This window comes from Magnolia sinica, chromosome 15, assembly GCF_029962835.1.
Source record: "Magnolia sinica isolate HGM2019 chromosome 15, MsV1, whole genome shotgun sequence".
NCBI classification, from domain to species: domain Eukaryota; kingdom Viridiplantae; phylum Streptophyta; class Magnoliopsida; order Magnoliales; family Magnoliaceae; genus Magnolia; species Magnolia sinica.
This window is the reverse complement of record NC_080587.1, coordinates 64,223,962-64,245,894: the sequence shown is the minus strand read 5'-3', so window position 1 is coordinate 64,245,894 and position 21,933 is coordinate 64,223,962. Positions and strand designations below refer to the sequence as shown.

Sequence of the window (21,933 nt, the reverse complement as noted above, 5' to 3'; positions counted from 1 at the left end):
CACCGATGTTATGTGTATTGCAACAAGCAAGTCCAGTACTCCACGGATCACCCAAATAATAAGGTACTCTACACCGCTCATATGCATTAAAATACACAAGTCCCGGTATTCCACGGATCAACCAAATAATAAGATACTCCACACTTCACATATAAACATGGTTGTTTCTTATCTCCTTTCCCATATAATACTATTCCCAAAAATGTTGAAGCTTCAAGTTTTTCAAACAAAAACTTTTATATATATATATATATATATATATATATATTAATCAGTATTTTTCACAACAACTAAATGCAAACTCAAAATTCCATACCTTTCTACGATTATGATAGATCTAACGCCCAACATTTAAAAAATAAAAATAAAAATCAATGTTACAGATAATCATAAGAACTTCCACCATGCAAAAAACCTCTATAATCTCTCAAAAATCCTTGGAAAAATAGAGAAAGAACAAAAAATCTCAAATGGTTATTGAAAGAAATTAAGACCACACCAAAAACAATCAATAATCTCACCTTAAACTTGAGAAATTCCTCCTCCTTTGAAGATATCTAGAGAGAGAATGTTGTAAGTACTCTCTCGGGCTTTGTATGATTCTCAACGTAGAGAGTCTCTATATATAAAGAATTATCAGTTCTCGTGGATTTGTACAGTCTACTCGCGTTTTCATTGCTGATTAATGGGGCCATGAATCTGTAATCTCGACCGTTCATTTGTTTGTTTTCCACTGTGTTGGACTGTAAATCAGAATACTCACAAATTGGAGGATGCTAGCTACAAATGTAGACTATCTATTTCTAGGCTACTGATTCAAGGGTTGGGATGTGAGATCAAGGAGATTTTCTGGGAATAGTCCATCCACGGTGGGGTCCAGGAATTCAACCGTGTGGATCATTGAAAATTTAGAATGCGGGTCCCACTTTCCATGACTTAAAGTCGAAGTAAGTTACAGTGCGAACTGTGCATAGAGGATTGTATGGCCGGTACGTAAGAGAATGAGTGAAAAATGAGAAACGTGGAGTTAAGAAAGGGAGATGATACGGTGGAGCTGGAAGAACTGGAATATTCATCTCTCTCTGCCTTACAGGTAGAAAGGTAATATGAAAATCGGGTCCGTGAATATGTGGGGCCCTCTCATGGATGATTTATATCTTAAAAACCACATCTCGTAGATAATCCTATCCATCCGATCGATGGTTTTTAAAACAACGGTGGAAAGCAAAATAATTTAACGGTCAGATAAACTGTAGAAAAAGTAGTGAAAAAGATTGTCTCGTGGGTTTTCTTTTTAAAAACGTGGAGCATCCCTCTGGTCCCAGTAAAAGATAGATCCCATTCACATTTCCCTGCCACGTGTCCTGCATAGAGATGATAGATCTACTATTTTCTCCGTCTCGACCGTATATCTATCGTCGAAGTACGATGGTATGCGACCAATCGGAAATCATTTCAATAATTTCAACGGTTTGGATCAACCGAAAGTGCCCCCACTTGCACGGAATGAAAAACCCATATTAGCATTGGTTAATAACTCATCATCCGTATGTGAAAGGTCTAAATTGGGAAGGTAAGTTTTGGACGGCTCGAAAAAGAAGCGGGATAAAAGGTGGCGTCTACAGTGATAATTTTATCTTAATTATAAGAGGGTTCTATCAATTAGATGGTCCAGATTCAATGTTCATGCAAGCTTCTGAGAAGAAGCAGCATGCTGTGTCTTGGGAAAGTGATTATAGCTTATCAATCCAGACCGTTCAATAGATTTCCTGCCTCGTGGATGGGCCACCCCCTAAAAATCAGATCAATACGGTGACCCTACTTACCAAATCTGTATAAATTTTATATCAAATGATAATATGATAAAAGGTAGCACGTTGAATGGTTGGGATCATCCATTCATCAGTTTTCCTGGCTAGAGTCAACCCAAGAGGTGTCCCATCTACCAAACCGCCAAGATTAGCGACAATGCTCGCTGATTTATCCAGTGAACTTTAAAATAGTGGACACCGCTTCGGTGGATCCGAGACTGTGGGGCCCACTGTGATATATGTGTCTTATATCCATGCCATTCATACGTTTTTCCAGATCATCTTAGAGCATGATAGAAAAAATGCAGCAGATTCAAATCTCAGGTGGACCACATCACAGGAAATAGTTGTGATTGAATACTGACCATTAAAAACTTATTGAGGTCCACCGGAATGTTTATTTTCCATCCATCCTGTTGATAAGGTCACATGAATTTGGATGAAAGGACAACATGATTATCAGCTTGATCCAAAACTTTTGTGGACCACAAAAATGTTTTTAATGGTCAACGGACACTGTTTCCTGTGGTGTGGTTCACCTGATATTTCGATCTACTGCCTGCGTGGCCTCATGCCCTAAAATGATCTTGCGAAACATATGGACGGCATGGATACAAGACATATATATCACGTACGGTGGGCCCCACGTCAGGGATCCACGATCCATCCAAACGCATCTTAAAATAGTTCACTCATCCATCGGGCCCATATTGACAAATCTCGTTCTCGGCAATTTCTCCTCATGTAATTTTTCTTGTATTGGACGGTGGATTTTACATAAGCATTATAGTGAGGCCCATCCCAGCCACACATCTATTTTCTCTCGCACCTGCTTTCAGATAAGGTAGCTTTTTAAAAAGGCACCGGAATGATAATTTCATATTAATTTGGCAGTTATTTGTTAAATTCCCAATTAAAAACTATCTATACTTTGAAAATCTCACGACATGACATTACAGCGATAATATAGTTTAATGAATTTACCAAGAAAATACCACGATATTTTTAAAATCTTCGAGATATTCGTCACACTAGGTGGGCCCATGGATGATTGAACAACCCGCTTGTCGTGCAACTGCGCATGCATGCATGGTGTGGACCACTTGATGAACGGCCAAGATCTCACATACATGCCACATTGGCACGTGATTAGGCCCTCTGTTCCAGTTAGCGGGACCGTTGTTCTGATGGGACCCACCACGAATGGTGAATGGACCAAAAATCTCCTTTAGTTGAAGATACCAGCCATCCAGTCCCTAGATTACTTTCAGGCCATTGATCAAAGTGTGGGGATTTTTCTTGTCAGGGAGAGCTATGAGTTTCATCCATCCATGACAGGGCCCATCATATCAACGGCCTGAATCACCAAACCCTGGACCACTCACCCAAACTTGAGCCGCAAGTCAAAGAAGCTGATACCAAAAAACACTCCTCTGCACCACCAAAATCAGTAGATCCTGTGCCCACACTGGTGGGACCCACTCATGCTCGTAATGGAGCGTTGGCTTCATTTGATTTGATTTACAATAACTTTATTTTTCAAATAATCCATATATAAATTGACCATTTCCGTAAAAGTCTCTTTCTTTCTATTTTTCTATTTTATTTATTCTTATTTACTTAAATACATGGCATTTTAAATAGTGAAATAATAAGAGATTTTTCCAGCTATAAATCTCACCTTTTACCCACTGAATTTTCTGAATCACCCAAATTTTACTTTTCCATGATTAAACCAATGATGTATAGATTAACTCTTTATAGATGAAAATATCCTTACTTTCATAATGGCACCGTGATATTCACGATGCCACCGTGGGATTACGTCTTGTCCACATTGGCACCATCAGATTCTTTTAAAAAATTAGACAGATTGTCACAGTAGCACCGTGAGATCCACAGTTCCATCATGGGACCCTGTCTTGTCCACGGTGACACTGTGGATATCACGGAGGCACCTTTAGATTCTTTTAAAAAATTAGACAAACTGTCGCACTGGCACCATTGAAACTCTTTTGGAAGTCACAGAAGTTTTGAATCAATATGATATTTGTTTTTCCTCTTCATCCATGTCTTTTTTACATTATGAATATATTGGAAGGAAAATAAATGTTATGGTGGGACCTATGAATGTTTTAACAGTGAAAATATTATTCCTAGTACTATGTCTGATGTGGTCCATTTAAGCTTTGGATATGATTCATTTTTTGCTTATGCTCTAAATTGATTTCTAAAAATGGATGAACGGTGTGGATATAATAAATACATCATTTTGGGGCCCATTTAACTGTGATCTCCTTTGAACTGTTTGTACAACTCAAAATTGATCGAGACTCACGTGAAATTGATTGAGTTTCACAAGAAATTGAATGAGTACTTATTGAAATTGACTGAGCTTCACATTAAATTGATCGAGCCTCACATAAAATTGAACGAGTACTTCTTAAAAGTGATCGAGTCTCACATGAAATTGAACGAGTACTTCTGGAAATTGACCGAGCCTCACATGAAATTGAACGAGTACTTCTTGAAATTGACCGAGCTTCACATGAAATTGACCGAGCCTTACATGAAATTGAACGAGTAATTTTTGAAATTGACTGAGCTTCATATGAAATTAACTGATTCTCACATGAAATTGACCGAGCCTCACATGAATTTTATACAAGATATCATTCATAACAAAATACAATATTTCACAAAATTTTCATTTTCTTCCCATGTGTGGCTTCTTCCATGGATGCCCCATTTTTTTCATTCTTTGAAAAAAGAAGTGATGATTTATAGCAGAAATGATATTCTCATCCAAAAAAAAAGATCTAACGAGGAAAAGAGAAAAATATTTGGAAGAGAGGAAAAGATTTCAGAAAATGAATTTTTGGTATAAGATATTCTTATAAAGTTTTTGGTAGTAGGGTATTCTCGTATGAATGGAGAGAAGATTTGAGAAAATGGGTTTTTGGTGATACGGTATTCTTGTATGAAGGGGAGAGAAGATTTGAAAAAATGAGTTTTTGGTGGTAGGGTATTCTTGTGTGAAGGGGGGAGAAAATATTTCAGAAAATGGATTTATATTACAGGGGTATTCTCGTCTAATAAAAAGATAGTGGTTTAGTTATGGAAAGTAAAGTTTGGGTGATTTAGAAAAGTCAGTCAGTAAAATATGAGATTTACAGTGGGAAAAATCTCAAATAATAATACAATATTTTTAGCCAAAAAACATGCTTAGTAGGGAAGCCCTGCACCCGCCTGGATAGATATCGTATTTAGGCAGGGGCTCTAAGGGACCCACCAGGATGTATGGTTTTTATCCACATTATTTATCTATTTTTCCAAATCATTTTAGAGTAGGATCACAAAAATGAGGTTGATCAAAGGCTTAAGTAGACCACAACACAAGAAGTCATTGTGATAATGACCCCCATAAGTTTTCAACGGTAAAAGTTCAATCCCCACCGTATGGTTCACTCGACCATAAGATCGGCCTCATTTATGGGTTCATAGATTTTGGTTTAGGAAAATGGATGAACAGCCATATAAAACACATACATCATGATTGGGCCACAGAGCCCTCTATGGATATATTTGGTCTATGTAGGGTAAGACTCAATCCGCTTCACCTAAAATGAGCTAATTTAATTTTATTTAATATTAATTATGTGTTAGAAATCTTTATTTGTGATAGATAACAAGTTATATTAATAGTATTTATGTATTAAAAATCAAGATCTCCAATGGATAATTTCTATTTTCTGTTAATTAAAATGAAATTAACCAATTTTAGATATTTATCAAACAAGGCCAAAGTTTAAAATGAAGTTATGCAAATTATGAAATAGACACAATTGAAAATGAGAGATAAAAGAGGTTTCATAGGTTCTATTTCAATAAAATATGTAGGAACTTTAGTTAGTGGATTTGGGTTATTTTTGTTTATTTGATGGATCTCTACTTTAACGTGGGACGGTCCAAAAAACTCTAGGATTAAATGTTTAAACCTTTTGATTATATGGTGACTATTCATATTTAAAGCAAAAGAATCAAATTATCAAAAGGCTTTAATGATATAATTGCGAGCTTTAAGTTGTCATCTTTCCACCGCACAATGTCATGTTCATCATATAAACGGTTTGGATCATTGAAAATTGGCCCATACTTTAAAGGCTAAATGCCAGATATATCTTATTGCCATAAAGAGGATATATTCGCGACTATGATTGTTTATATTAGTTGGAGTTGGCATCAGATACCTTTGGACTACCAATTGTAATATTGTTTATTTGTGCTTTTATTTATTTATTTATTTATTTTTCTTTTCTCGCATATTCGAATGTTATAGTCAATGACATCATTTCTATTGTTGCACCTTTCATGAGATAGGTATTCATTCATTTTTCAGATCATGTTAAGACATGTGACAAAAAGTAAGTCATATCTAAAACTCAAGCATGACACATGACAAGAAATAATGAGGATTGGACATCTACTGTTAAAACATTTATAAAGTTACATAAGTATTAGATCAAGTTATTATTTTTATATTTTCAGTTCATCCAGATGAGAATTACCTCATGAATAACATATATGGCTTACAAACTTCACGGTGAACTTGGAAGGTTGAGATGGTACCCACCTTTTCCTATGGTGTCTCTACCTGAGTTGTAGATCTGCTATATTTTGGGGTGGATGTCCTAACATGAACTTAAAATTTATACGAACTTTTCACAAATATTATAATAGACTCTTATTGGAAGTTTATGCAAAAGGTTTTCATAGGCTATCCTCCGCAATACTTAGTCTGGGGAGGTGGGCCCCACAACTTTTTTTTTTCAGGGAAATAGCGCAAGCATCAAAGCTTACCCCAAAGAAAGGGAGATGGTTCTCACCTTTTCCTATGGTGTCTCTATATGAGTTTTAGATCTACTTTATTTTTGGGTGGATGTCCTAACATGAACTTAAAATGCATACGAACTTTTCACAAATATTATAGTAGACTCTTATTGGAAGTTTATGCAAAAGGTTTTCATAAGCTGTCCTCTTTAATACCTTGTCTAGAGAGGTGGGCCCCACAAATTTTTTTTTTCTGGGAAATAACGCAAGCATCAAAGCTTACCCCCAAACAAAGGTGAACTTAGGAAGGTTGAGATGGTACCCACCTTTTCCTACGGTGTCTCCAAGTGAGTTTTGGATCTACTTTATTTTTGAGTGGATGTCCTACCATGAACTTAAAATGTATATAAATTTTTCACAAATATTATAGTAGACTTTTATGGGAAGTTTATGCAAAAGGTTTTTATAGGCTATCCTATGCAATACTTTGTCCAGGCCAGGTGGCCCCACAACTTTTTTTTTTTTTTTTTTTCAGTGAAATAGCGCAAGCATCAAAGCTTACCCCCCAAACAAAGGTGAACTTACGAAGGTTGAGATGGTACCCACCTTTTCCTACTGTGTCTCCACGTGAGTTTTGGATCTGCTTTATTTTTAGGTGGATGTCCTAACATGATCTTAAAATGTATATGAATTTTTCACAAATATTATAATAGACCCTTATTGGAAGTTTATGCAGAAGGTTTTCATATGCTATCGCCTGCAATACTTTTTCCTAAGAGATGGGCTCACAACTTTTTTTTTTGCAAGGAAATGACAAGCATCAAAGCTTACCCCCAAACAAAGGTGACCAAAAGATGCCAAAGGAAGGCATGCTTACGAAGAAAATAGGCTGATTGGATCATTGTTTTAAAACAGCGTATGGCTGGGCCCATGATCGTACGGATACAACTTTTAAGTTGGTCCTCTTTGTGATTCCTTAAGAAAGAAGTCGTCGTGTGATCTAAGTCTTGCATGGTGGGACTCGGATTGGGTGCTACTCTAGTCCGTCCTGAACTCGGTACAGCCAGGGGTTCTGAGGGGCCGCCATGATGTATGGGCTTTATCCACACCGTTCATCCATTTTTCCACATTAGTTTAGGTTATAATCTCAAAAGTAAGCGGATCCAAAGGTCAATTGGACCACACAGAAGGGATTAAATGCCTACTAATGAAAACTTCTTGAGGGCTACAGAAAATTTGGACCAAGCTGATATTTATGTTTTCCCACTCATCCGGGTCTATGTGACCTGATAAACGGGTTGGATGGCAATAAATATCGCAGTGGGCCCTAGGAAGGTTTCAATGGTGGGCGTATGTGGTCCACTTGAGCCTTGGATTTACCTAATTTTTGAGCTTATAGGACCCCATAATTATATGAAAAAAACGGACGGACCATTTGATTAAAACCCTTACACCATGGTGGCCCGTCATAGCCCTTGCCTGTGCTGAGCTTGGGACATGCGTGTAATTACCCAATTGGGGTGGGTGTTCTTCAGTGGGCCCGACAATGGTGTATGCGTTTTATCCATGCTGTCCATTTATTTTATCAGCTCATTTTAAGAGTTTTGAAACAGTTAAATACAAGTGAACCACACTACAGGAAATCAATGGTGATTGAATACCCACCAGTAAAAACTGTTTATGGCCCACCATAATGTTATTTTGCCATCAAACCTGTTGATGAGGTCACACAGACCTCGATGAAGGAGAAATATAAATATCAGCTTGATCTAAAACTTTTGCGGCGCCAAGAAAATTTTAATGGTGGGCATTCAATCACCACCGTTTCCTATGGTGTGGGCCTGAGATTTGGATCTACCTTGTTTTGGGCTCATGCCCTAAAATGAGATGGAAAAATGGATGTACATGCCCATAAAATACATACATTATGGTGGAGTCCACAGAGCACCATACACTAGCATGTCACTGCTTGCATTGCATTATGCAGCCCTCTTAAACACAACAAAATGAACACAATTAGGGTGCTGCCCCATGATGTTTGAGTTTTATCCAAACCGTTCATCCATTTTTCCAGATCATTTTAGTATTAGTTCTAAAAATGGAATAGATTAAAGACTCAAGTGGACCACACGGTGGGAATCAAATGAATACCACTGAAAACTTTTTGGAGCTAAGGAAGTTTTGGATCAAGTTAATATTTGTGTTTTCCCTTCATCCATATCTTTTTGATCTTATGAACAAGTTAGATGATAAATAAACATCACTAGAACCTTGGATCTACCTCATTTTTGGGCTCACTGCCTAAAATGATCCGAAAAAAAAGAAAATGAATGGACAGTGTAGATAAGACCAATACATCATGGTGACCTCTCAAAGCCTCTGCCCGTTCCAAGGGGGAAGCACCACTCCACCAGGACCTAGCTATATACGTGCAGTCTTGTTATGGGCTCTATGAGGCCCACTGTAATGTGTATATATTTTTTCCGTGCCGTCCATCCATTTTAATAGGTCATTTTAAGGCATGAGCCAGAAAAGGAGGCAGACGGAGGGCTTTTGTCAGACCATCTGCGTCAGAACTGACATTAGTGCAATGTGCTATACTAAGCAATCCAAGTCCTCTCCTCCCATATCCACCGTACCTTGTCCTGGGAGGTGGGCCCCACAAGTTTTAGCCAAAGAAATAGCAAGCATCAAAGCTGACCCCAAATAAAGGCGACCAAAAGATGCGAGAGGAAGGTATGATTACTAAGAAACCAGGGCTGATTGGACTATTGTTTTTAAAACAACATATGGGTGGGCCCACGATCGTAGGGATAACCATTTATGGTGATCCCCTCTGTTATCCCTTGAGAAAGAAGTCTTGTGGTCTAAGTCCTGTCTCGCTTTCGTCCAGGGTCCTCTCTACGGATGCAAATTGCATACAGGGACGTGAATTGGGTACTACCCATGCTTGTATAGAACTTGGTACAGCCAGGGGTCCTGAGGGCCCACCATGATGTATGGGATTTTATCCATACCGTCCATCCATTTTTCCATATTAGTTTATGTTAAAAGTCCAAAAATATGGCAGATCTAAGGGACAAATGGACCACACAGTGGGGATTAAATGCCTATGGATGAACACTTCTTCAAGGCCATATAAGATTTGGACAAAGATGATATTTGTGTTTTTCCATTCATCCAGGTCTATTTGACTTGGTAAACAGATTGTACAGCAATAAATATCAGTGGGCCCTAGGAAGGTTTCGTTGGTGGGCGTCATTATCACTGGTACTTCCTTTGATGTGGTCCACTTGAGCATTGGATCTACCCAATTTTTGGCCTTACACCTTAAAATGATATGTTAAAATGTACGGACGGTGTGGATAAACCCTATACATCACAATGGCTCTCTAGGGGCCTTTCTGGTGTGGAGCTTGGTACATGTGGGCAAGTACTCAAGCTGCATCCCAATGTTATGTGGGCCTTCCAATGTATATGTTTAATCCATTCCGTCCTTATTTGAAGAGTTATGAGACAAACTTAAATCTCAAGTTAACCACGCTACTGGAAAACAGTGGTGATTGAACTACCACCATTAAAAGCTTTTTATAACCCACTGTAATGTTTATTTGCCATCAAACTGGATGATCAAGTCACACATTTTTGAATGAAGGAGAAATATAAATATAAGCCTGAACTAAAACTTTTGTGACGTAAATTTGTTTTAATGGTGGGCATTCAATCACCAATATTTTTTATGGTGTGGTCCACTCGGGATGTGAGACCAAAATCTCCATTTAGGAACGGTGAGGTGGGAGTCAACAAAAATTTAGGAACGGATTAAAACCGTCGTCAATTTTCAATGTTCCTAAATTGTAGCATCGCAGATAAAATTAAGGACGGTTGAAAATCTTCTCAAATTTTCAATTTCAGCACACCTCTAATAGCAAATTCAGCTTACCAAAGCACTAGGATATGCCTTTAGGGAATCAATTGACCAAAATATCTTCTTTTTTTTTTTTTTCCTTTTGATATTCCCCTAAAAAGTGTTAAAGCATTTTTAGGCTTTCATGGTGTGTTCATCACATTCAACCCATACAATAGGTTCATTATACCATGATGATCATGTGAGCCCAAAAAATTAAGTCCAATAATCAGGTGGGCTAGATATGAATTTGAAGGTCTTTGGGTGGTTTAGGCCAATCTTTTATCCAATTCCAATTCAATAAACATTGGATTTAACAGACGGGTGGATGAATATTTGACACTTCAGGTGATTAACAAGCCATTCACCAGGGAATCATGAACCATGTATCATCCGTTATTCATTAATATGAAAGGAAACAACATCATGACACAATTCTTGTTAGGGTTTAACTTGGATAATCCAATCCTTCCTGTATCAGAGAAACAAATTCAATCATTTGCACTAGTTCAAGATTAGTGACGAAAAATACCTGAAATCGAACCATTGTGCTTGCATACCTGAATCCTGTGCACTTATACCTTATGCACATGAAGTAGTTGGTAATTACCATATGCAAACCTATTTCTGTTTTGGCATGTTGTCAATTCAATTGCTAGTCATTGCAAGTGAATTTGTATCAGAGCAACCTAAATAACCAAATAAATGATGAGCCATGTCTATTAGGATTCCCATAACATACACCAATCTTACCAAATCCAATAGAGTAACAAATTACTGGTTTTTGAAAGAAAACAAATCATAACAGGAAAAAAGAAAAAAAAAAGTACCTTATATCTTATTTGATTCAAGAAAATGAGAGTAAAACCAGCTTTTGAGGCATTGCCCAACATCTTACGCAGTGCTTGGCTTGTAAGGCGTGCTTGCAAACCCATTTGCTGCTTTCCTATCTCACCCTGCATGACATTCCCATTCACGATGACTACTGGCAAGAGTAGGATTTCATTTCCTATCCACTCCATTCATTCAACTAATGGACTATACCATCTAGAGTTGTGGCCCAGATATGAGGCTCATGTTTATGAAAGAAATGAACGACTAAAATTTTTACAGACTATCAACATTTGCTATATGCATTCAGTAAACTTGACCATTGTACCAGTCCGATTTTGTTCACAATTCATAAACCATGCATTCAGGAACATAATCGATAAAGAAGATTTTAAGTTTATTGTTTTCCTTGTATAGAAGGTTGTAATCTCTATATATTCACCTCCATTGGGTTGTCTCAAATACAAAAAACCTTTTCGCTTCACTGTTTTCAGTAACTCCATCTCAGCACTTACATTTTCACGTCTTAGGTGATGAAGTTACAATCCTGGATTTGAATTCTTAAGCAAGAATCCACCTCCATGGTACTCACAGCTCGAGCTACATGAGTCTACATCTCAATCATTTGTAATGTAATGTAATCGACATTCCAAAGAGTACAAAATTGGCCTTTCTTAATATTGACAATTTTAAGAATGGCCAATTTTGTGCTCCTTGTGGAAAGAGTTAGGACATTGGCCATATTTCTTTTAATCATTGGCACTAAATAATCTTGATGGAGATGGTTCGGATTCAACATCTCTAAGGGTGAAGCTTTTGGCTGAAGTTCCAGTTATGCCATGGGGCTCCTTGGATAATTGGGGTTCAAAACCATGATTTTCTGGCAAACCAGAGGGGCTTGGAGCTCGAGAGTCATTGGGGCAGAGTAGACTAGCCTATTGTCAGAGGTAAGAAGCAGACATTGTCATTTATGCTACACAAGAAAGAAACAACGAAGGACAAAATAGCATGGAGGGTTTTGAATACCCATGTAACGAATGCAACAATAAGACATCTGAGACAAGTGGAGGAAACAAATTACAAGGGAGCCCATCCAAATCAGTGACAGATGATGGTATTTAAATTTTGCGACCAAAGGCATTCAAAACATCAATGGCTAAAACGGTAGTGAAAATATTTGTCCTTTAAATTCAGCAGCTTTATCAGGATGCAAGTAATCCAAAGTGCTTTCAAGAGCTAGTATCGGTCAAATACCTCATGAGAAGCTGGCGCTTGGTTTTAGTTAGCGCCAGCAAAGGGTCCCCCCAAGTGTTCGCAATTCCTTATTTTGTTGTAGGGTTGTAGGGAATGGAAATATACAATTTATTTGGGTGATTCTATTTCCATATCCAACAGAATGCGCTCTCACCAAATCATGGTTGAGATAAGATTGGGACATTCCTATTTTTACTTCAACCACAATCTGGGGTATAAAAAAAAAAAAAACTGAAAAATCAACCCAATTAGTGCAGGATCCATTTTTTGAAAAAAAAAAAAAAACTAGAAACAGATCCAAAATTTCACCCAACCAGTGTAACATAATTGTAACCTAAAAGCACTTATGCAAACATATAGCTTGAAGAAATACGATCTAGAATATCACTAACGTGTTGAAGGAACTCAAAAGGGATTGCAAAATCTGATCATTGCAGACAAGTTCTCAGTACAGCTCCATACAAGCAGTTATTCGTTGTTTTGCACAGAAACCACCAGCAAAACTCAATTGAGTTTGAGACGAACGTTGATACTCCGGATGAGTGTGATACACGGGCACTCGAAATTAGAAATTGCACACGTGGCAAACTAGTCAAGTTAAACCATAAAAATTTTGCTACCCAGTGTAGATGTATCGTGGACCAAAAATCAATCTTACTTGATATCTGACTATTGGGTTGGTGGACATTTATTGGACAGTTAAAATGAAAAATATCCAAATGGTCTTATTTCCACAAACAAATGTCCACGGATCAGAGGTTTGGATTTTTTAAACAATCTGATCTAGGGATTGTGACTTCACGACAGTGGTTGCACAATTTAGAAGGTTTTATCTAAGTTTCTGGATGCCTGCGTATCAAGCGTCATACACAACCTGAGTATCATATACCTCATCGAGTTATGTTTATCTCTGGGTGAAAAGAGTACACATCGACTTCGGGACACCCTTCCATGTGAAACAATAAAATACAATTCAACATGGAGTTGTAGGCAGTAGAAACCATAAGCAGAGTTGTACATTACATGCTTTACTTCAAAACCCTACCTGAGTTTTTCATAGCAGAATAAAGCAGTTTAACCATGAGCCTCGCATGCAGAAGCTGAGAGATAAAGCCTATTATACATTTTATGGTCTCAGATCAAGGACCATTACATTCCTCTGAAAATAGCAGTACCCGTGTTTTCATCGGTGTAGAACAAAGTTCGGGAGAGCAAGCTCTGTGTCCATTCAAACATCTCACTATCGAAAATATCTGCAGCTTTGGATTTACTGCTAGCTTCCCCCTTCACAAAGTAAATAAAAGACACAAGTACCCTGCATCTAGGTGGGCGTGGACTTAACAAACCTGTTATTGCTGAGATAAGTTTGGTCATGGCCAAACTCAACCCAACATAGATCTAAGTCAATCATAGTTCTTTTAACTATTAATCTAGGACTAGAAACAACAACAAAAAAAATAACAGCATGTGTCTGCAGGTAAAAAACCATGGCTAAAGGCCCATTTTCTTGTAGTGGCAGCATGTGTCTATAGGCAACACTCATTCAATTCCCACCAACTCTATATTAATGCTAGCTGATAAAAGGAGTCACTTACCACACAACATGTCAGTTACTCATGACAAGGATCTGCTGCTGCAGCTATGGTCCGCAAATGGAAAATTAGTCGCTCGCATTCAATACGTTACTCATATTCCTACAATGCAGAAAAAATGCGTAATTCCAAGGTCAGACACCACCAAACAACATGAAATAAAGTGGAAGATAAAAGTGATAATGGCACAAACTGGAGGCTGCTAATAAGGCCCCTAGAGAATGCAAATTATACAAATGTCTGCAAGAGAAGGTATAAGCATGGGTCATTCGCAGCCACAACCTATGCTTATACACCATTGAGTACCATTCAGCCAGACTATGGCCTTTTGATTTATTTCTCTTCTTGAGCATCTATTGTATACTACAAATGGAAGGATGAGGATTGTCCTATCCAAGATATTGTCAATGCATAAACCTTCCATGATCACATGCAATAGACTAATGGTCTGAGCCACCGGACCACAGGCCCAACTTGTGAGAATTGAAAGTCATAGTATAAATGTACAAAGCCCAGGGGTTGAACGATCCTATAAATCATCCTAGAAAAAAAATCACAGAGAAACAAAAGTCACAGGTTTTTCCCAAGGCTACAACATGTATAGAAATGGCTCAAGAAAGTAAAAAGTCACAGGTTTTTCCCAAGGCTACAACCTTGTACAAGGACAGGTGATTTCCATGAATTGGCCCCGTAACAGAGAAAAGCAGAATTCACGTTGAATGTTAAATAAATCATATCATAGATCATCTTGCCACTAATCTATAGTATAGCCTTCTTATTTGATACTTCCCCTTTTCTTATATCTGCTGTTCTAGTCCTTGTATTGATAATTAGAAATCAGAAATCTATATTCTTGTATCAGAGAGAAGAATACAAACTCTATTGATGTTCTTGGTGGTTTTGGGTATTTCATTCTACTTCATTATCTATTGTGAGATGAAGTTTCATATGGTCGACAAAACATAATTCGCCAGCAATTCTACTTGCATATAGTTTCAGATGTTTTTAAAATATAGTGTTATCTGATAGATTAGTATGCTAAGATTCTCACTGGGTAAAGTTGAGGGAAGACAACGTGCAGGGAAAACGCTTCTGATATGAACCTGTTACAACTAATGCATAGAAATCAAAATGTCATAGGTAAATTAGCTGCATAATACTAACCAATGTATAGATGTGGACAATTTTACAGCACAGTTTGACCAGATGGCGTGGTTTGTCCCAATTCTCTATTTTAATAGTGTAGACAATGTGATGACTAGAAACAATAAAGGCCTTCTAATTAGACCTGATCCAGCATATTTATTCACATGGAAGAAATTTTACAAAATGGTATGAGCACAAAACCAAATGCATAAACATAACATTTGATAATCTCCACAAACCTTGATAGGTGAGTCGCCAGCATAACCATTGCTAAGAAGACGTTGAGAGTGCCAACCCCACATAGCACGAGCTGTAGCATCCCTTCTAACCCTAACTGGCCCTATAGCTTGACTTCTCCCCACCTGAAAGGATCAACTTCATAAGGATCATGGACCAAGAGTTAAAACCATTATCTTGGAAGCTCATTGCATATCCTGTCAATGATTTTGTGTGCCTCGAATGGGCCATGTTCTGAAAACTACATTCTGGGAAGGATCTTATCACCAGCCTTAAAGAGGGGGAGGCTAAACGAGAATGATGAGTAACAGGCCACATTCAACAGGGAAAACTCATGAATGTACATGCTTTTGGCCTAGTGCCGAACTATGTGGTGACCCACCAGATCTACAGCCCCAATCACTATATATCCCATGCATGTTGTACTACATTCATGTAAAGCCTTATTAATCTCTAATATAAAAGATTAATAAGGCTTTACATGAATGTCTTCTGCTACACCTCACTGTTGGATTAGATGAAAACCATTGTTTACAAACACGAAACTAACATTTGACATTTTGCAACTAAAAATCACAAAAAAAAAAATATAATAGTAGTAATAAAAATAAAAAATAAAAAATCAGAGTACCAAGTTTCAATCAGTTACCTGTCCCATGGATGGGCGCATTTCCAGCCTTCTCCTAACACACAAGTACGTTGTCCTAGCCATATGGTACAGTTCGTATATGTCGTAGGATTTTCCAATATGAGGATTAATCAGTTCATGTAATGCAAGCTTTTCGATCAGCACTTCTGCGTAAAATATAAGTAAAAGCGTAGATATATTTGTCGAAATCAGGACAGAATTTCATAAGGCCCAATTAATTTAGCAATATCTGACATCCGTATATAACCAACATCTGCAATGCATTCCATAGTAAAAGAGAGATTGAGAATGAGGAATGCTGTCTCTGGACACCCATCTTGAAGCAAACAACACAAACGCCCCCACATGTGCTGACATGGCACGTGCAAGAACCATATTGTTCATAGGGTGATCCCAAAAAGTCTGTTCCATAGCCCAAGAATCAGCTGGTCCATTCATCGGACGGGCCAAAAGTACATGAAATGGGCAGTTAGAAAAAGAGAACCAGCAACCTACATTCAACATACATTTTGCCACTTGTTGATTCAACTGGCCTGATTTTTAGGACAGGACACAAACTCTAAGTGGACCAACTGATGAATCTCATGGATCTTACAGATATATGCCATGATAAAGAGTGTGGGGCATTTCTCTTTCAGAACTTAATTAAAAAGAGTTTGTGACCAACAGATATCCACAAATTTCATACCCATTGAAGTAGAGACTGGCTTTGCTCTTCTTGATTTTCATTGATCACATTGCGTCCTGATATCAGTTGCAACAGAACAATTCCAAATGAATAAACATCTGTCCTTACAGAAACTATGCCATTCTCTGCACACTTAGGTGGAAGGTATCTGCACAAGATAAATGCCGTTAGTTCAGTTAAAAATTCCCACCATAACCCAACCCAGAATCCATTACTCTCTCACCCAATAGGCTCAGTTAAAAATTCATCAAGTCTAACCAAACTCATTCAACTGTAAATGTGCCAGGCTCCACTGACCCTTTTACAGATTGGACATACATGCATTCTTAAACCTTATCTCGTAGGCTGAACATGAATTTCAACATTCAAACTGATCTACCAAGGTACAAACAACCATAAAACAAACCCGATTACATCATCACACAGTCCATTTTTGGAAACGAGTCCAAGATTTAGAGAGCAATTTGGCATCATCCTCCAAGGAATAGATGCTTTGGAATTTTCCATAAAACAGTAACACCGCATGGCAAGAAAATACCTGATTACATCATCACAGTACATTTTTGGTAAATATAATGCATCTAAGAGACTCTAATCCCCTTGTTTTACTAATGCAGTTAACCTTAAAGAAAAGAAAAGAATAAGGAAAGTATTTGAGATAGTGAAGAGTGAAGAATTTACAGATTCTCCCAAGTCAAACTATCTTTTGCTAATTTTAGACAAATTTATATAGGAGTGTGGGCAACAAATGCAGATATGAATGGTATACTCGGTCTCTTAAGGTTCTAAATAATGGTTAGGAATTTTCTTTTTATGAGCTGTTTTTTTTTTTTTGGCCAATCCAATTCATGATTTGATCCGTTCATTTTAATTGGATGATCGTGAACTTAAGGAATGATCTTTTAAGTTTTATGTTTGAAGCTATTTGTGGCTCACGACTATATTATTGTTGTGCGTTATTCTGAACTTTTTTTCTCCTGTGTGGTGAGTTTTGCCCTTAAACTTGGGCCGGTGATATGAAATTTAAACTTCATACATATGGACGGGATGGATTTACTTCTAAACAACCCAGTGGGCTCCACATAAGATATACATAGGTTCAAAATGTGGGGTCCATCTGCATGAAGGCCATTTGGCCATTTCTTTCTTTCTTGGTTTTTTCGCGAGAGATGAGGATGGTGTTTTTGGCTCCCTTCTTCCTTTTTTCCTTCATTGGTCTCTTTTATAGTTATTTTTTACGTTTTTTTATTTTATTTTATTTATTATTATTATTTTTTTAATGAATAGTGAGAGTTTGTAAAAGAGATTAGGACATGAAATAATAATGTAATGGATGACTTTTTAAAATGAAATGATTTGTAATGGATAAATTTTATAATAGAAAAATGTTGTAATGCATGAATTTTTATAATGGATGAACGTAATGAATGTTAGATTAGATAATTGTTGTAATTGATTAATTTTTGTAATGGAAGAATGTTAAGATGAAAGTATGTTATAATAAATGAATATTGTATAGTGAATCATCAATATTTACTGTGAATCACCTATATTCACTATGGATCGTCGATATTTTCATGGTAGATCGCCGATATTCAGTGTAGATCATTGATATTTACTGTGGACCATTGATATTAAAAGTGGATTGCTAATTTTCACTATGGAACGCAATATTAGGAGCGTACCGCTGATATTTCACTATGATTGTTGATATTCACTGTGGCATACACAATCCGATGAAAACAAAAATAACTCCCTTATTATATATTTGATTTAAGTGATTTTATGATAATTGGAAATGTAATTTAATGAAATTTCAAATGAATTTAGAATCAGCTCATTTGGACACCATTTGATTTTCCAAAAGTGGGGCCAAAGTTCATAAAGATCACTTTGGATTGTTGATATTCACTACGAGTACCGATCCAATGAAAATGACTACTCCCTCGTTAAATATGCGATTTAGGTGATCATATGCTCTCTGAAAAGGTAACTTGATGAAATTTCAAATGAATTTGGAATCATCTCATTTTGGACGCCATTTAACTGCTGAAAAGTGGGCCCAAATGTAGGCCTCAATGAATATCAAAGATTCAAAATAAATGATGAATTTTGGGCCTACTTTTTAACAAAAAAATTGAGACAATTCTAAACTTATTAAAAATTTAATCAAATTAAATTTTCAATGAGTGCAAAATCACCCAAATCGAACATGTAATGAGTGAGTTATGACCATTTTCGTCAGATTGATGGTCCACAATAATTTTGATAAAATTTGGGCCTACTTTTTGGCAATCAAATGGTGTCCAAATGATGATTCTAAATCCATTTGAAAGTTCATCAAATTACCTTTCCAACGAACATAAAATCATCCAAACCGGGCAAGTAACAAGGGAAATAGTCGTTTTCGTTGGACCAATACCCCATAGTGAATGTCAGCAATTCACAATGATTCTTAATGAATTTTTAGCCTAATTTTGGGCAATCAAATGGCGTCTAAATGATCTGATTCTAAAAATATTTGAGATTTCATCAAATTACATTTACAAGGAGCATAAGATCACTCAAATAGAACATGTAACGAAGGAGTTATAACCGTTCGTCAGACATGTACCCCATAGTCAATATTTGTGATCAGAGTGAAATATCAGCGGTACACTCTATGGTCTACGATGAATATTAGCGGTCCAAAGTGAATATCAGTAATTTACGCTGAATATTGGCGATCCACAGTGAAAATATCGACGATCCATGGTGAATACAAGTGATTCACAGTAAATATCGATGATACATCATACAACATACTCCCATCTTAGTATTCTTTTATTACAACAATTCATCAATTACAATATTCATTCATTCCAACGTTCATCACATTCATCAATTATAACATTATTCCATTAAAAAATTCAAGCATTACAACAATTTTCTATTACAAAATTTATCCATTACAACATACATCTATTATAAAAAGCCATCAATTATGGTATTCTTTTTCACCATTTTCTCTTTCACAAACTTGCACAATTTGTACTAAATTTAAAAAAGAAAAAAAAACCTAAAAAATTACTATAAAGGAAACCAATGAAAGAAGAAGGAAGAAGAAATGGAGCCAAAAAATACAATCCTTCCCTCTTGCAAGAAAAACCAAGGAAGAAAGAAGGAAATGGACACATGGCCCTCGTGTGGAAGGGCCCCACATTTTGAATATATTCACATCTTATGTGGGGCCCATTAGGTTGTCTAGAAGCAAATTCATCCCATCCACATGTATGGAGTTTTAATTTCATCTCGTCGGCATAACTTTGAGGGCCAAACTCATCATAGATGGACAACATATAAGCAAATAGTTTAGAATTAACACAGAATGTTAGTGTAGTTGTGGGCCACAAATATCTTCAAACATAAAACTGGAAAAACTCTTTCGTAAGATCACGACTGCCTGATTAAAATGAATAGATCAAATCAGCCAATGGGTGAGCCGGATTTCAATTTTGAATGGATTACACATTCCTTTTTAAAATGAACTTTCGCTTCTCGAAATGAGAGTCGGCCATACCAAGAGCAGCGTGGCAGAGGGGCACTTTCATCATCAGAAAATGAAAAAGTAGTGTTAGAACTAGAATTCCTTATCCTTGTCAGTCCGTAAAGATCCGTAAAGAACTCCTAACACAACCACCTCATCTTACAGAGTCACCTAAACCAAAAACCCAGTAAAATTGTTACCTGGGTACTACCCCCACTGGACCTAGCTATGGATGGGCAGTCCTATCAGGGGCTCCATGGGGCTTATTGTGATGTATATGTTTTATCCACGCCATTTATTCTTTTGAAGAATCATTTTAAGGCATGAGCTAGAAATGAAGGTGGATCAAAGCCTCAAGTGGAGCACACAACAGAAATTAATGAGGATTGAAAGACTTCTTCAGGTCACATAAGTTTTGGATGAAGCTGGTATTTATGTTTTCCCTTCATCGAGGTCGACGTGACCTTAACAACATCCAGGTCTATGAGACCTTCACAATAGGTTTGATGGCAAATAAACATCACAGTGGGCTTATTTTCTAAATGGTGTTGGCCATACATCATACACTTGGCATACATGTAAGGAGATCTGGATCGTTCAATATGAGGCCGTCGGGACCTTATCTACTGAACATGGGTCTTTTTAAGTTATCCAGACCGTTTCTACAATGGGCCTCATCCCTGAATGGGCATACCCAAAAAAATTGTAGTGAAATATTTCAACCTTGGATTATTCAAAGGCTTAGGAGGCCGGCCAGAGCGTATTCAAAGAAAAAGAGTCAAATGATCCAACGGATGAAATATTCCTATCTAATTTTATCTTCTTTTTTTTTTACTAACACACGCACACACTCACGCTAGTGGAATTTCACCACTTATGGGTACTCGAACCCTTGACCGGGTGTTGAAACTCCTGAGAGTCTACCACCCGAGCATGAGTAAGGACCCTATCTTATTATTATTTCTCAAGCCTCCAAGGTGAGGACAGTCCTACCAACGGTTTGGATCATTGAAAGATGAACCCACATCCAAAGTCCAGAGCGCTGGAATATTGGGTCACACATGTGGTCCAGATTTTGAAAATCTGAAAATAATTGATCAAAATATAGGTAAAATATTACTGTTGTGATATTTTAAAAAGAGAAATTTATAAATAAGTATCATATTAATATGACATTTACATCCCAATACCTTCTTCAAAAAAGTTTTCAATAAGATACCTCATTAATTTAAGTAATTATCAAATCCAAACCGTTCATCATGTACGCACCTCCATGTGCATACCCTAGCCAAAAGATCAGGGTGGTTCACTGATCATGTGGCAGTGGTTTTATATTGCAAACGGACATCCAAAAGAAAAGGAAATGAGGTTTTTGCAGATTCCCACATCAATATACCAGGATATTTGCGAATACACGATATATATATATATATATATATATATATATGGTTTGTAGCTAACC

At 37.0% G+C, this 21,933-nt stretch overlaps 1 protein-coding gene across 5 annotated transcripts; it reads right to left on the bottom strand.

Moving 5' to 3' along the window:
• Nucleotides 1-12,708: 12,708 nt before the first annotated feature.
• On the bottom strand, nt 12,709-17,655 carry LOC131227928 (uncharacterized). 5 transcript variants are annotated; one of them, XR_009162619.1, is made up of 6 exons: nt 17,209-17,650; nt 16,946-17,077; nt 16,258-16,403; nt 15,611-15,733; nt 14,229-14,272; nt 12,716-13,917 (listed from the first exon to the last, which is right to left on the bottom strand). XR_009162619.1 is itself a non-coding variant. In XM_058223759.1 (5 exons), the coding sequence occupies exons 2-5, from the start codon at nt 16,571-16,573 to the stop codon at nt 14,755-14,757; spliced, it is 348 nt and encodes a 115-aa protein (XP_058079742.1). In that variant the 5' UTR covers nt 16,574-17,077; nt 17,209-17,646; the 3' UTR covers nt 14,356-14,754. The 5 variants fall into 5 exon arrangements, 1 of the variants encoding a protein (XP_058079742.1); XR_009162618.1 differs by having other exon boundaries at nt 12,709-14,272; nt 17,209-17,647; XR_009162616.1 differs by lacking the exons at nt 12,716-13,917; nt 14,229-14,272 and adding an exon at nt 14,356-14,766 and having other exon boundaries at nt 15,390-15,733; nt 17,209-17,655.
• Between the last annotated feature and the right edge of the window lie 4,278 nt (nt 17,656-21,933).